The sequence below is a fragment of the Callithrix jacchus genome, chromosome 15 (genome assembly GCF_049354715.1).
Source record: "Callithrix jacchus isolate 240 chromosome 15, calJac240_pri, whole genome shotgun sequence".
NCBI lineage: Eukaryota > Metazoa > Chordata > Mammalia > Primates > Cebidae > Callithrix > Callithrix jacchus.
The window spans coordinates 71,123,934-71,136,904 of NC_133516.1; the positions used below are offsets into that span (position 1 = coordinate 71,123,934).

At 46.9% G+C, this 12,971-nt stretch overlaps 1 protein-coding gene across 2 annotated transcripts in view; it reads right to left on the reverse strand.

Moving 5' to 3' along the window:
* Positions 1-181: 181 nt before the first annotated feature.
* XPC (XPC complex subunit, DNA damage recognition and repair factor) overlaps positions 182-12,971 on the reverse strand; it is a 34,660-nt gene continuing 21,870 nt past the window's right edge. For both annotated transcript variants that reach the window (XM_035273733.3, XM_002758651.6), the window contains exons 8-16: positions 12,471-12,560; positions 10,748-11,626; positions 9,124-9,284; positions 5,555-5,636; positions 3,837-3,971; positions 3,585-3,754; positions 2,937-3,030; positions 2,320-2,409; positions 182-1,212 (exon numbers count right to left, since the gene is read on the reverse strand). In XM_035273733.3, coding sequence (XP_035129624.1) covers positions 994-1,212; positions 2,320-2,409; positions 2,937-3,030; positions 3,585-3,754; positions 3,837-3,971; positions 5,555-5,636; positions 9,124-9,284; positions 10,748-11,626; positions 12,471-12,560 — 1,920 coding nt within the window. In that variant the 3' untranslated portion in view covers positions 182-993. The remainder of the gene's footprint in view (positions 1,213-2,319; positions 2,410-2,936; positions 3,031-3,584; positions 3,755-3,836; positions 3,972-5,554; positions 5,637-9,123; positions 9,285-10,747; positions 11,627-12,470; positions 12,561-12,971) is intronic.

Genomic DNA, 12,971 nt, shown 5'->3' on the forward strand with positions numbered 1-12,971 from the left:
TGCAGTCCTGAGAAGCTGGGACTGTTTGTCGAACAATGCCTTTCTACTGCACACGGCGGCTGTGAGGGCAACTGAGGTAAAGCCCTCAGTAGAACCACTAATGCCCAGGAGTCCAGCCTGGGCAACATGGTAAGACGCCATCTTTTAAAAGAAAATCTGAAAGCAAATATAGAGCCAAGTCTTTAGATAAATGCTTTATTTTTTTCTTAAAGTGTTACAAAAGTTATTTCTCCTGAGTATCTATAGTACTGAGAGCTTTATTACATTTATCTAGTAATGAACAGAATCTAGTTTAACACTGATCTATTTTACTAACATTTCCATAATTTTCAATTGGTGTTTTTCCTTCCTTTCCTGATTTTACCTTTTTTTTAGGCTTCTGCCACCACAAAATGTTACTTGGAAAACTAGATCCCAGCAATTCCATAATCTGAGATGACCTGTACTTCTCCTCTGCTCTCCCCACTACTGCAAGGAGGCAGAAAAGGCAGCATTAGTAAGCCTGACTCAGGGGAAGGTAAGCAGCCTGCAGAGAAAGGGTCCTACGTCTGCAAATGAGGCAAGTGAATTTGTCAGACAGATGAAGACAACTGGGAGAAAGAATCAGCACATTCATGGATGCACCACCATCCAGAAATCTCTCGGTCACTTCCCTACAAAAACTGATGTTTCCAATGAGAAGAACAGGTCTAGGAGGCAGGAGGGTGTCTCCCGGCAAAGTGTTCTGTAGCTCAGAGTGAGTGGACTTTGGTAACAAAAAGCTTTGAAGGCTTCACCCTGGGTGAATCTGACAAGGGCTGGGGCCAGGCTGGACCTGTAGCATCTCCTCAGCTTGGCCTCCTCTCCCTTGGCCCCGCCTCAGTGCATGCTGCCTCAGTTTCCCTTCTCAGCAGAAATGCCCCCATCACCAGGGACTGGGCATGCCCAGGGCAGGTATGGGGCCAGTAGTGGGGCAGCAACAAGTAGTGGATGCCCCTATAGGGGGTGCTCAGCTCACAGCTTCTCAAATGGGAACAGGTGGGAAGCTGCTGCCTTCCTTTCCCTTTTGGTCTTCTTGGGCCCACCCTTCAGCTTCTGCTTTTCTTCATCTTCTCGGTTTTGAGGCCAGGAAGCAGCGAGTATCCTGGCTGCTTCTGCTTGAGAACTGGTACCCTCCTCTTCATCAGAAGAGAGTCCACCTCCTGCATCTGAATGGGAAGCTGCTGCCTCACTCTAGACAGGGGGCAGTGGTGGAAGGACACAGGCCAGGGTCAGTAATCAGATATAAGGAAGCACCATGAAGAGGCAGCAAGTTCTCAGCCTGCCCTAAGCTGTGTGACTCTGGGAGGACGGTGAGGGAAGAGAGCCCAGACCCTTCTTACTGAGCCTTCCTCAGCCTGGGGTGAATCCAAGCAGACACCAGAGCACCTGCTATGAGCTGAGTGCTAGGGAACACAAGAATGGCCGGGCGAAGCTGCCCACAAGGAGCACACCACCGTATCTGGAGATGCCTGTGATCCGTGCCTTGCATTTGCTACCTCATTTCTGGACAAAAGTACATGATGACTTGAATAGGCCAGATGCACAGTTCAGCCCTCGGAGTCCTAAGATCTGAGGTGACACTCCCTGCCAGCTGGGATGATTGGGGAGGGTTTGGATGGAGAGGGCGGCAAGGAGCTAGTCAGAACATAAAGCCAAGGGCCTTTTCTCCACCAAAGGGATTGGAATGAGAAGCGTGATGAAAAAACGTTTAAAGGCAAACAGGCAGCACAGAGGGTTGGACACAGGGAACTAAACATGCCAGCGCAGTTTCTGCTGTGTCTGACACAGCACTGACTGCACCACTAACTGCGTCTAGGCTTCATCTGCCCCAGGAAGGGCCCCCCTTGAGGGCTGCATGTCAAATTCACACCTGCGTCCAAGCCTGGCCTGGCACATGGCAGGTGCTGAGAGAGGTACTAAGCAGGCCACTGCAGGCCTGCAGGATGGTCACAGGCACCAGGAATACTGGGAGGCAGAAGGGTGCACCAAACACAAGATGCTTGGCTCTCCCTATGTGTTTAGTGTCAAATCAGACCCCTGGCAGGGCTCATGTGGACAGTAGAAACGGGGACACTGCGGCAGGGCTTGGGGCACAGTGAGCCAGCTGAGACCTCACCCCAGGGACATCTCTCCCAAAAAGGTAAAAACATGGGGCCTTAGAGACAAAGGACTGAGGCATCCTAACACAAAGCTATCCCTGACTTGGTGTTGGGGCAGAACCTGGGCCAGGGCTTTCTGAGCTGCACCTCCAGAATATTGACCCTGGGCTTGTCTTCTCTGCAAAGAATCCGCACTGACCTTAGGCCCATAGCGACGCTTCAGCCTCTCCCTGATGAGAAGACCTTTGGTCAGCAGCTTCCAGTTCCCTAGAGCCCGTTTCTCCCTTTTCTGCAGGCAAAAATGAAGTAAGAGAAAAGTGTTAAGCACTGACATTTCCAGGAAAAGCAGTAAGATGGAAACTGGAACATAAAGACAGATATATACAGGATTTTAAGTGAGGATATAGCCTCTCCTTCATACCAAGTCTCACTTCCCAAAAAACCTGATCGGATTTACAAAGTGATATACTATACTTGAAAGCCACAAGAACAGACACCTTTTTAATCGTTACTGACTCCAAAATCTTTAGCGGATGAAGTCCTCCAGAACCTGGACACAGGCAGTTCAAAACAGAGGCAGGTGTGGGCAGCAGACCCCAGAGCCTGGACCTGGGCCCCTGAGGGACAGTGACAGTGACTCTGCAGGGTAGGCAGGAGCCTGCTGTATCCAGGGCTTGCTCCCTCAAAGTGCCTGCCATGTCAGAGAGGGTTGGGAAGAGCCTGGGAGCACATGGACGCGGCCTGGGGAGGAAAGAGGCCACCTGCGGAATGCTGCTTCCCACTTCTGCTGTTCCTCAGTCCTGTATATGGGCTCACCTCCTTCTCCTTCTTTTCAATGATCGCCTGTTCATTTTCCCAGGCAGTCAGGAGCACATCTTTGAATTCCTCGCAGACGATGTATCCGTCAGTACTGTGGGGATATAATGCAATGTCAACTCTCCAGCCTGCGGCCTGCTCTGCCTCTCCTCCCGGTTTGCAGAAGACAGTGGGCCACATCTGAGCACCAGGGGTCCTGAAGGATGTCCTGGGTCAGCCAGTGTCCTACACCCCCCATGCAGAAGGCAAGTCTGTGGAAACTAGCACTGCCTCTTCCTCCCCAGATCCTGCCTTAAAAAGCTGGGGTGAAAGCCCCTGTCCAGCCTCGCCACCATAGAATAGAGCTCACTAACCAGGTAGCTGCCCAGAAAAGATGATGACTGTTTTTTGCTCACTAGCCTGTGAGCCCCTGAACCTGGGAAGAACATTTTAATCCAGCATTAGGATGCCGGTTTCACTGGCTCTATTGCCTCTGGAGGGAAGCCGGAATTGGTAAAGCAATAACTTTGGAAAGCCAGCGTAACATTCTGAAAATCAGAGCCACCAGGCCTCAACTCTCAGCAGCCCCATGCCAGCTTTCCATCCCCATCTCCAGAGCCACCCCTCCCTGTCCCTCTGTTTAGCCTCCATTAAAGGCCCCTCACGCACACAGGATGGGAGTAGCCGCCATGGAAATCAAAGCCAGTGATGGCCTGGACACAGTCGATGTCCAGCTTGCGGGCCACGCGGTGTAGATTAGGCAGGTTCAGCTGGACACAGCCAATAGGCATCATGCTGGGCAGGAAGAGGTACACATTCCCAAACTCGTTCCGGGGCACCTGCGGCAGGTGAGCACGTCAGGATGTGGCCAGCAGGGGAACAAAGCGGCCTGGTCCTGATCCCTTCTGATGATGCCCTCACCTTCCCATCGATGGCCACAGGGGGCTGATACTCTTCCGTCTGCCAGTAGCCAAACAAGCCCAGATCATTTTCATCCCGCAGCTGGGGCTCAGCAAGTCGGGCTTTCCGGGCACGGTTGGAATAGCCTTTCACCATCTGCACCAGAGGACACAGCCACAGTTTACAACAAAGGTGTCCAGTTCTTCAGCACTGAGCCAGGCACCATGCTCAGTGCTGCATGCCTCGTACCTGGTGAAGCCTACTACTAGCTAAGGTGCTTTTTCTCCCCTTTTCTTACTATAAGCACTAGCTATGGAGCATTCTCTGTCCCAGGCACTATTCTCAGTGCCCTCCCCCTGACTTTTTATTTTTTTTGAGACGGAGTCTCGCTCTACTGCCCAGGCTGGAGTGCACTGGTGTGATCTCGGTTCACTGCAACCTCCACCTCCCGGGTTTTCAAGCAGTTCTCATGCCTGCTTTCTGAGCACCTGGGACTATAGGCACCCGCCACCATGCCTGGCTAATTTTTTTATTTTGGATAGAGACAGGGTTTCACCCTGTTGGACAGGCTGGTCTCAAACTCCTGACTTCAAATGATCCACCTGCCTTGGCAGGTACAGAAAGCCAAATACACAGGATTAGAGAGACTTAGGAACAAAATGGATTTAAAATATCTCATTAAAACAAATATTTCCTACTGCTGAAATAATATTTTAGATATATTTTGATGTATTTAAATGTTAAAATTCCATCTGTTTTTGTTTTTTAATTTACTACTAAAAAATTTAAATGTGTGGCTCACATTACATTTCTACTGCACAGTGCTATGCTGGTTCTCTGGCAGCAGCAGAAAAACAAGTGAGCCAGGGCAGAGAAAATCCTCAGCAGCCCTGCAGGCCTGGCCAGGGAGCATCACACACTCCAGCCTACTGCTGGCAGTGACTGCGACCAGCAACTGCAGCACTTCCTACTAAGCAGGGGCCTCTCCACTCCGCATCCAGAGTCTTGCAACCCCCAAGGACTCTGGGATCTGACAAGAAATAAATGGTCTCTGTGATCAGCCACTGTACCCTGCTGGTCGTACTGAGCTGTGTGTCCTGTGAATAGTCTCTGTGGGACCTTGCTCAGTTCATGTTCCTCAAGAGCAACTGACCTAATACTGCCATAGCACAGTGTGAAAGAAGCACTGGCTTTAAGGCAGGGCCTGGGATTCTCAACTGGGCTCTGCGCTGCCATTTTACTGTGTGGACTTGGACAAGTCACTTGTCCTGAGCTCCAGATACCCATTTCTCATCTGTAAAATGGGCATCATAATGCCAATTCCTATGGCTTTTGAGAGACAACAGAGATCACACACATGCAAAATGCTTGGTGAACTGAAAAATGGAAAGGCAATTTAACTGGAGAACATGCTGCTATAAAGCAGGGCTCTGACCTCCCAGAACCACCCAGTAACTCGGTTCCAATCTGTAGAGCCTTTGAACTCACAATAGGAGTCTGAGGCCTACTTTTTGGCATAGATTTCTTTTATGTTTTGGCAGGTCCATTTCTTACACATGACTTATTAATAAGACAATTTAAACGCTTGTCTCTTCGAATTCGGCTCAAGCTGGGAAAGTGAGACACTTCTGATCCGGATCCTGGGTAGGATCCTCATCACCATTCTTCTGACCCCGGCTCTCCCACTCAGCTACAGTCCTGCATCCCCACTCTCAGCAGGGACCCTCAGCTCCAGTTACCTTGTAGGGCACTTCTCCAAGCCTCACCACTCTTGCTTTCTTCAGCCACGTGTCCCTAGAGTGTAGAGTGTGCACACAATCCCTACAGAACCAACACGGAAAGACAAAGGCAAACTCAGTCCATAGCCACACCGAGGGAAGGCAGGACAGTGGAGAGCACGGCCCTGCAGGCTCCCTCCTCAGGCTCTGCCTCCCTGGAGCAAGCCGGGCTCCTAGGGGACCCAAAGGAGCTGTGCTAGCAAACAGACTTGAATGTGGACTGCCTGTCTTTTGGGGACTGTGTCCACTTAACAAATTCTAATCTGCATGGAGTTACTCTGTAGCCTTCATGCCTTGCCTCCACCACTCCTCCCCTTCGTAGGTTTTCCTCTCCTCTGCTCTCCGGATCCTGGGGAGAGCTCCCTCTGCAGCCTATTAGAATAGGGTAAAGACTACTGTGTGCAGGGCAATTACATTTACTCTGCTGTTAACACCATGCGGGGAAGGGAAGTGTCTAGAGGAGCGGGCAGTGAACCCAAAGGAAGGCTGTGTAGAAACCAACTATAATAAGCTACTAAGCTATCACACAATCAAGACACACGCACATGGAACAGTCAAATGATTCCTGGCAGGCAAAGATCCTCTGGCTTCACTTTTCCTCCAGAGCTAAGAGTGCACAAAAGCCATGCAAGTCTACCTTCCAATGACGCTCAACCCTTCCCTTGTCAAGCCACCTGTAATAAGGCACACCCATCTCATTAGTTTGCACTCCACTCTGTCCAGAAAGAGCGGCTTCATTTCTTCCTAGTGCAGGTTCAGGCCCTTACCCATAGGGCAGCCTGAGGCTGAATTTCAGCACAGCACAGTGGATGGAGGTTGAATCTTGCCTGTGCCACTTTCTGGCTGGGAAATGTGGACAAGTCACTTTACCTTCCTGAGTTTCAGTATAGACGGTCCCCAACACCAATGGTTTGATTAAAGATTTTTCAACTTTATGATGATGCAAAAGCAATACGCACTCGGGACGACCTGTACTTCAAGTACCCATACAACCATTCTTTCATTTTCAGTACAGTATTCAATAAATTACATGAGATATTGAAGACTTCATTATAGGCTTTGTGTTAGATGACTGTGCCCAACTGTAGGCTAATGTGTTCTCAGCACATTTAAGGGAGGCTCAGCTAAGCTATGACTCAGCTTCATACAACATGAGTGAACCTTGAGAACTTTATACTAAGTGAAATAAGCCAGTCACAAAATGACCACAAATACCGTATGATTCCACCTACAGCAGGTCCAATTAGGTTCGGCAGGTTAGGTATATTAAATGCATCCTCAACTTAGGATATTTTTGTTTCCGATGGGTTTATGGGGCTCCAACCTCATCCTAAGTCAAGGAGCATCTGTGTCCTCGCCTCCACTAGGGACAATGAATTCTGTCTTTTCTACTGCACATGGTTGCTAGGAGGACCAGATGTTTCCTGAGTGCCAGAGCAGCACTTTTGCCAGCAGCATCAACCTGCCAGAGTGCGAAGCTCCACTCTTGCTCCCACTGGGGACAGAACATCTTTGCCCAGAGGAGTAATTATGTCATGGTCTCGGTCTTCAGACAGGAGCGGGTAGAAAAGGTGTCTTGGGGTTGACAGGTAGGCAGTATCTGAACATCTTTCTAAGGAAAACAGCAGGGAAAATGGACACAGTCCTCTCAGCATAAATGTGAACTTCATACCCATTACAATGGCTATTACCAAAACACAGAAAGTAACAAGTGTCAGTGAGGATGCAGGGAAAGTGGAGACCTTGTGGACTGTTGGTGAAAATGTAAAATGGTGTAGCTGCTGTGGAAATGGTAAGATGGTTCCTAAAAAAAATTATAGGAATTACCATCTGGCCTAGTAATTCTACTGGGTATAGGCAAAAAAAAAAAAAAAAGCAATTGAAAACAGATTCTTGATGAGCTATCTGCACACCCATGTTCACAGCAGCACAATTCACAATAGCCAAAAGGTGGAGACAAGCCAAGTGCCCCTCAATAGATGAAGGCATAAGCAAAATATGGTAGGCCCACACACTGGAATATTAGCCTAAAAGGAAGGAAATTCTGATCCATGCTACATACAATATGGATGAACCCTGAGGACATTACGCTAAGTGAAATAAGCCAGTCACAATATGACTATAAATACCACGATTCCACCTACATGGTTCCCTATAGGAGGCACACTCAGAGACAGAAAGGAGAATGGTAGGTGCAGGGCTGGGGAAGGGGAATGGGGAGTTTTTGATGGGAATGGAGTTTTGGTTTGGGAAGAGAAAAAGAAATCTGGAGATGGATGGTGGTGATGGTTGGATGACAGTGTGAATGTGCTTAATGCTATAGGGTATACACTTAAAAAATGGTATAAAATGTTACAACAACTTCAAAAAAAATGGTTAAGATGGTAAACTTTACGTTATATATATTTTACCACGATAAAAATATATCAATAAACATGCACCTCTAATGCTTCCTTCTATAATTGACATGGTGCCTCCGGAAGACACCAGCATGCTCTTCCCAACAGGCTTTCTTTCTCCCAACTACCATACACACCCACAAGCGGAAGCCTGTATCAGGGCAGCCCAGGCCCCCTGCTGCCTTTGACTGCTAAGTGCTAACAACCCACAACAGCAAAGCCCTGTCCCGCCCAGGGCATCATGTCCCCTGACATCAAACAGAAAGCTCCAAGACAGAAAGCCCTGAACAGAGGGCATGTCTCCCATGGGGGGCTGACAAGCAGCAAGTCATTCCCAGAGGGAGGACTCAAATCACCCACTCTCATGTGGGTTTCCCTTACGTTTCCTTTTTCTCTGTCTTTTCTGTACCTTCCTGTTTTCTCATTTATTAAGAACACCTCCTATTTCTTGGTCTTGCACATCCATGTCTTTTAAAATCATTTCTTTTATTTGCTTTTTATTCTTATTTCTCAAAATTCCTGTTTCGATTTTTTTCTTACCTCAAAATTGTATTAACATTTTTCAGTTTTAATTATATATTTTTTTATTCATTTTTTACTCATTCCACTTTTTTTTTTAGCTATTTCTTTTTACTGTGGTATAAAATACAGTAACATAAAATACACCATTTTAACCATTTTTAAGCATGCAGTTCAGTGGCATTAGGTCCCTTTACAATGTTGTCCCACCATTATCACCATCCATTTCCAAAACTTTTTCATCCCAAACAGGGCTCTGTACCCACAAAAAATCCACTCACTTTTAACTTTCATAATCAAATCCTTTATTCCTTCCTTTTGTATGCTTTTATTTGTGGGGTGTGTTTTTTATTGCCCTATTTTAAATTTTGTTTTCCTACTTTATATTTTCTTTCCCTTTTAACTGTTTTTCCCCTGCCATTCTTTTAATCCCTGTTTTAATTTTCAAATTTTCATCTCTCCTACTCATCACACACACACAGCACACGCACCTGGCTCAGCCTGAGAACAGTGCCCAGTCACATGAGCTCCCATGAGCACTCTTGCCCAGGAAGAAGGCTGCTAATCCCACACCATCAGGAAGCCCGAGGCCAACCAGGCTGCCTCACGCACCTGGAGTAGACTGCTTCTCCACGACAATACCCAAGGATGGCAGCTGTCTCGGGATAGATGGCCTCATATTTCAGGAGATGCCGCTTCAAGGCATACAGCGGGTGGTTCTTATATAAGCCAATGGCAGTGGGCAAAGGCTGATCCATGTGTTTTGCCTGAAACTGCAAAGGCCAGACAGACAATATTGAGCATGTTATTTAGAAGAGGAAATGAAGTTTGAGGGAGATAATCCTTAGACTAACTTGTTTGGACAACAGACGGTGGAGCTGAGGTTTCATGAACACTAATGATTCTGTAACATCACATCTATAGCTCTAGCCATTAAGTTAAGGTTATAGATCAAAAGCTATAAAAGAATTAAATAAATCTGTGGCTTGTGGCAACTTGAAAAAGTTGTCTAACCTATTTGAATGCTTAGATGCCTTACCCAGCCCTAGCAGATCAGTGCCTGCTCTGTTAAAGGTCTGCAAGGAAGAAAAACACAGTGCTCTTCAGTAAGAAGGTCTTATCTCAAAGCGACAATCCTCTTCCAGAGCACAAGCTTACCTGCCTGCTCTCACAGGAAATTGAGAGGAGTGGTTCTCCTGCAACTTTTCTCTTGGTCCACCCTGACAGTGTTCTCTCTGCCCTACTCTAAGACTGCTGATTTCTCAGTAGGCAGTTCCACTGCTGTAAGTCACCCTATTCACCAGGCTCTCTTAGGCTTGCCCTTGGCATCTCTTCAAAAACCCCAACTGACTAGTAAGGACTGGCAACGTGGAGTTGCTGAGAGTAGGAGAGGATGCTGCACATTCAGCTTCCATTGAACTTTAGGTAGGTTAGTTGCAATACCATCTGCATAATTCCCACTTAACCCATCATTACTAAGTAAAATGAACCAAGAACTCTCCTGGAGCAAACTCTCAATATGGGATGCACTGCACTCCTATAGGAAGTAACGAATACATCTGCACTTTACCTATCCTGAGTGACTGGAAATAACCCTGCAACAAACCTGGGCATGTTCCTGTGTAGAAGGCAAGCTCCACCCAACACCATCATAACTGTACAGACAGGTGGCTCAGGCCCTCTTCCTGGTATCAGTGCTGGTTCTAAGACCGAGTGACATAGCTGTGTTATGTTCTAGAAGTCTGCCTCCCAGTCTGCCTTCTCAACAGACTGAAGATAATGTCTTATCCTAAGATGCCTCTTTCCCAGGAGGTGAGTGTTCTACGTATAAGGATGTTTGCAGGTGCATCTCTATACGCACGCATCATGGGGAGCGGGGGAGAACATATCCATGTGTTATTCCTTCTTTCACTCAGTCTGAGTTATATTGCTTGCATAAATTATTTTAAAGCTCCAAATGTATAACTGGGCAATAACTGAAAGTGTACAGGCTCCAAAACCACACAGACCTGGGCACAAACACCAGGGCAGTTATCTCTCAACTCCACAACCTTTTACATTAAAATCAAGGCAACAACTTCTCCAGGCAACAACTTCTCTATAGTGCTGTGACAATTAAATGAGACAACACACTAAAAATACTCAACACAGTCTGGGCATATATAAGGTGCTCAAAAATGGGAATAATTTCAATAACCTGACTTGGTCTTGCGGCCCCTATCAGCCAAGGCCTTACCTCCATGTCTTCTTTCTTCTCCCTGTCCAAAAACGGGCTCTGGTATGGTCTCAAGGTCTCAGCCCACCACTCAGCATCAACCCGGCACTTGCGGGTCACTGTCATCCAGGCTGGGTCGTACCTCTGTGTGACATCTCGGACCCAGCCATCACTGTCAATGCCCACCACATAGGTCATGGGCTTGGTGGCATACCTGTAACAGGTCAGAGGCTGGCCCACCATGCCGTGCACACAGTCCACACATATCCACTTTTCCTCCTGCTCACAGAACACCTCTAGCCACTGGTCTACACCAGGTAGGTTCCTTTGTTCTGCCTTCTCACCATCGCTGGACATTTTCTTGCCTCTTTTACTACTTGAAGAGCTTGAGGATGCTGCTGGCAAGCTTGGGTCCTTATGATGGCTCCCACATTGGGTCTTGGAGGCACTCTTGGACCCAGCCTTTGTCCTCTGAGGAGCAGGGGCCTTCCTCTGCTTTGGAGGGCCAGGCTCAGAATCCTCATTAGAGGGATCAGAGGCTTCTCCACTGGAGAGCTCAAAATCAGAGCCACTGCCAGCCTCATCACTCCCACTCTCCTCTTTATAAGACACCCTAGAGGCCACCCGCCGCTCCCGGCCATGCGGACGTCGCTGGGTTGCCTCCTTCTGCTTGTCTCCCAGGCCCTCGTCTTCCTCGCTGGAGGAGGGCTTGCACCATTTCTTTCTGTCTGCCTTGTTCTTCCCTTTGGCACTTGGCTTGCAGGTGCCCTTAGCAAAGGTTTCCTCTTGTTTGGTTCCTTTGCTGGTCTTTGCCTTGGTGTGGTTTTCTAGAACTTGGCTGGAAGATTCCGAAGAGCCTCCAGGATCCACAGTCAATCTCTTCTTGGAAGGTTTCTTTCCCTTAAAGAAAGGAAGAAATTTTGCTTTTTTTTCTCTCTCTTTTCTAACGATACAAAAGAAATCCTATAGTCTAATAGGGTTAAGTTGCTAGCTAGAGAACCAATACATCAAGATGTGGCCAGCTCAGACAGTGATCAACTGGCTATCCTTCAGGGTTGTATGCACACATGGACTAAAATCTGTAGCATCTTAGATAAAGTCACAGTATAATTCTTTTCACCCTAACTGTAAAGAGAAAAGAACACAGATTTGGAAACAGCCAAACTGAGTTTGAATTGTAGTTCTAGCTCTTGCTGGTTATGTAAATTAGGTAAATTACTTAACCTCCGAGTTTCAGCTTCCCCAGTAGTATTACCACCCACCTTGCACATATGCATTTTGCAAACAAGTACTTATGGACTTAATATAGCTGTAGTTTTAAGAATACAGATGTTATGAAAATCAGCTTCTAGACTATCAGGCTTCAGGCAATGCCAATATCCCAATGAGTACAGCATTTAGCTTCTCAAAGCTAACCCAGAACACCTCAAAACTCACAGTGCTTCACTTATCAGCACTCCACGGTGTGAGTAAGGACAGGTACCGTTCCACCCAATTTACAGAAAAGAAGTGGGCCAAGACCTCTCACAGACCACTCCGCACACATGAAGCTATGAAGCTCAGGTCACTAGATACCCACTCACGTGCCCAAGTCTTCCCTAACACAGGGTATATGTGCAAAGTTAAAAAAAAATGCACACTCCATGAATACCAGCTCTTAAACAGAATAATGATCAATTTTTTTTAAGTGTGACAATTTCTCCTTTCAACTGCCCCTCTTCTCTAGCAGCCCTGAGCACTTCACCTTTGCTGCTGCTGACTTCAGAGGAATTGGCTGTAGAGACAATACCAGCCGGGTCAGGAGCTGCAGAGCCCGGAGAATCAGTAAGAATATCTATGATGAAAAGGAAGAACATAGTTATCCTGAGAAGGTAATTGAAGAGGTAATGAGTTCAATGTTGTTTGTTACGGTGCTTATTCAAGACAGGGAAAAGCTGGAAACAGCCAGGCTGTCTAACAGTACACAACAGAAACTCCCAACATGGTTAACGATGACGCATAGGTTTATCTTCATAGAAGAACAGGAACATGCTCATCATATATTAAAGTAAAGTAGGAGTTTTCCTTTAAAAAGTATGATGTGATTACATTTTTATATGAAAAAACAGGTAAGTAGAAATTTAGACATACACGTGTATTTGAAAAAGGATCCATATACTGAGTTATGGGTGTTAACAGGATTTTTTTCTCTGCTTACCTATCTTCTGATTGTTCTGTAATGATATGTGTTGTGTTTGTGACTAAA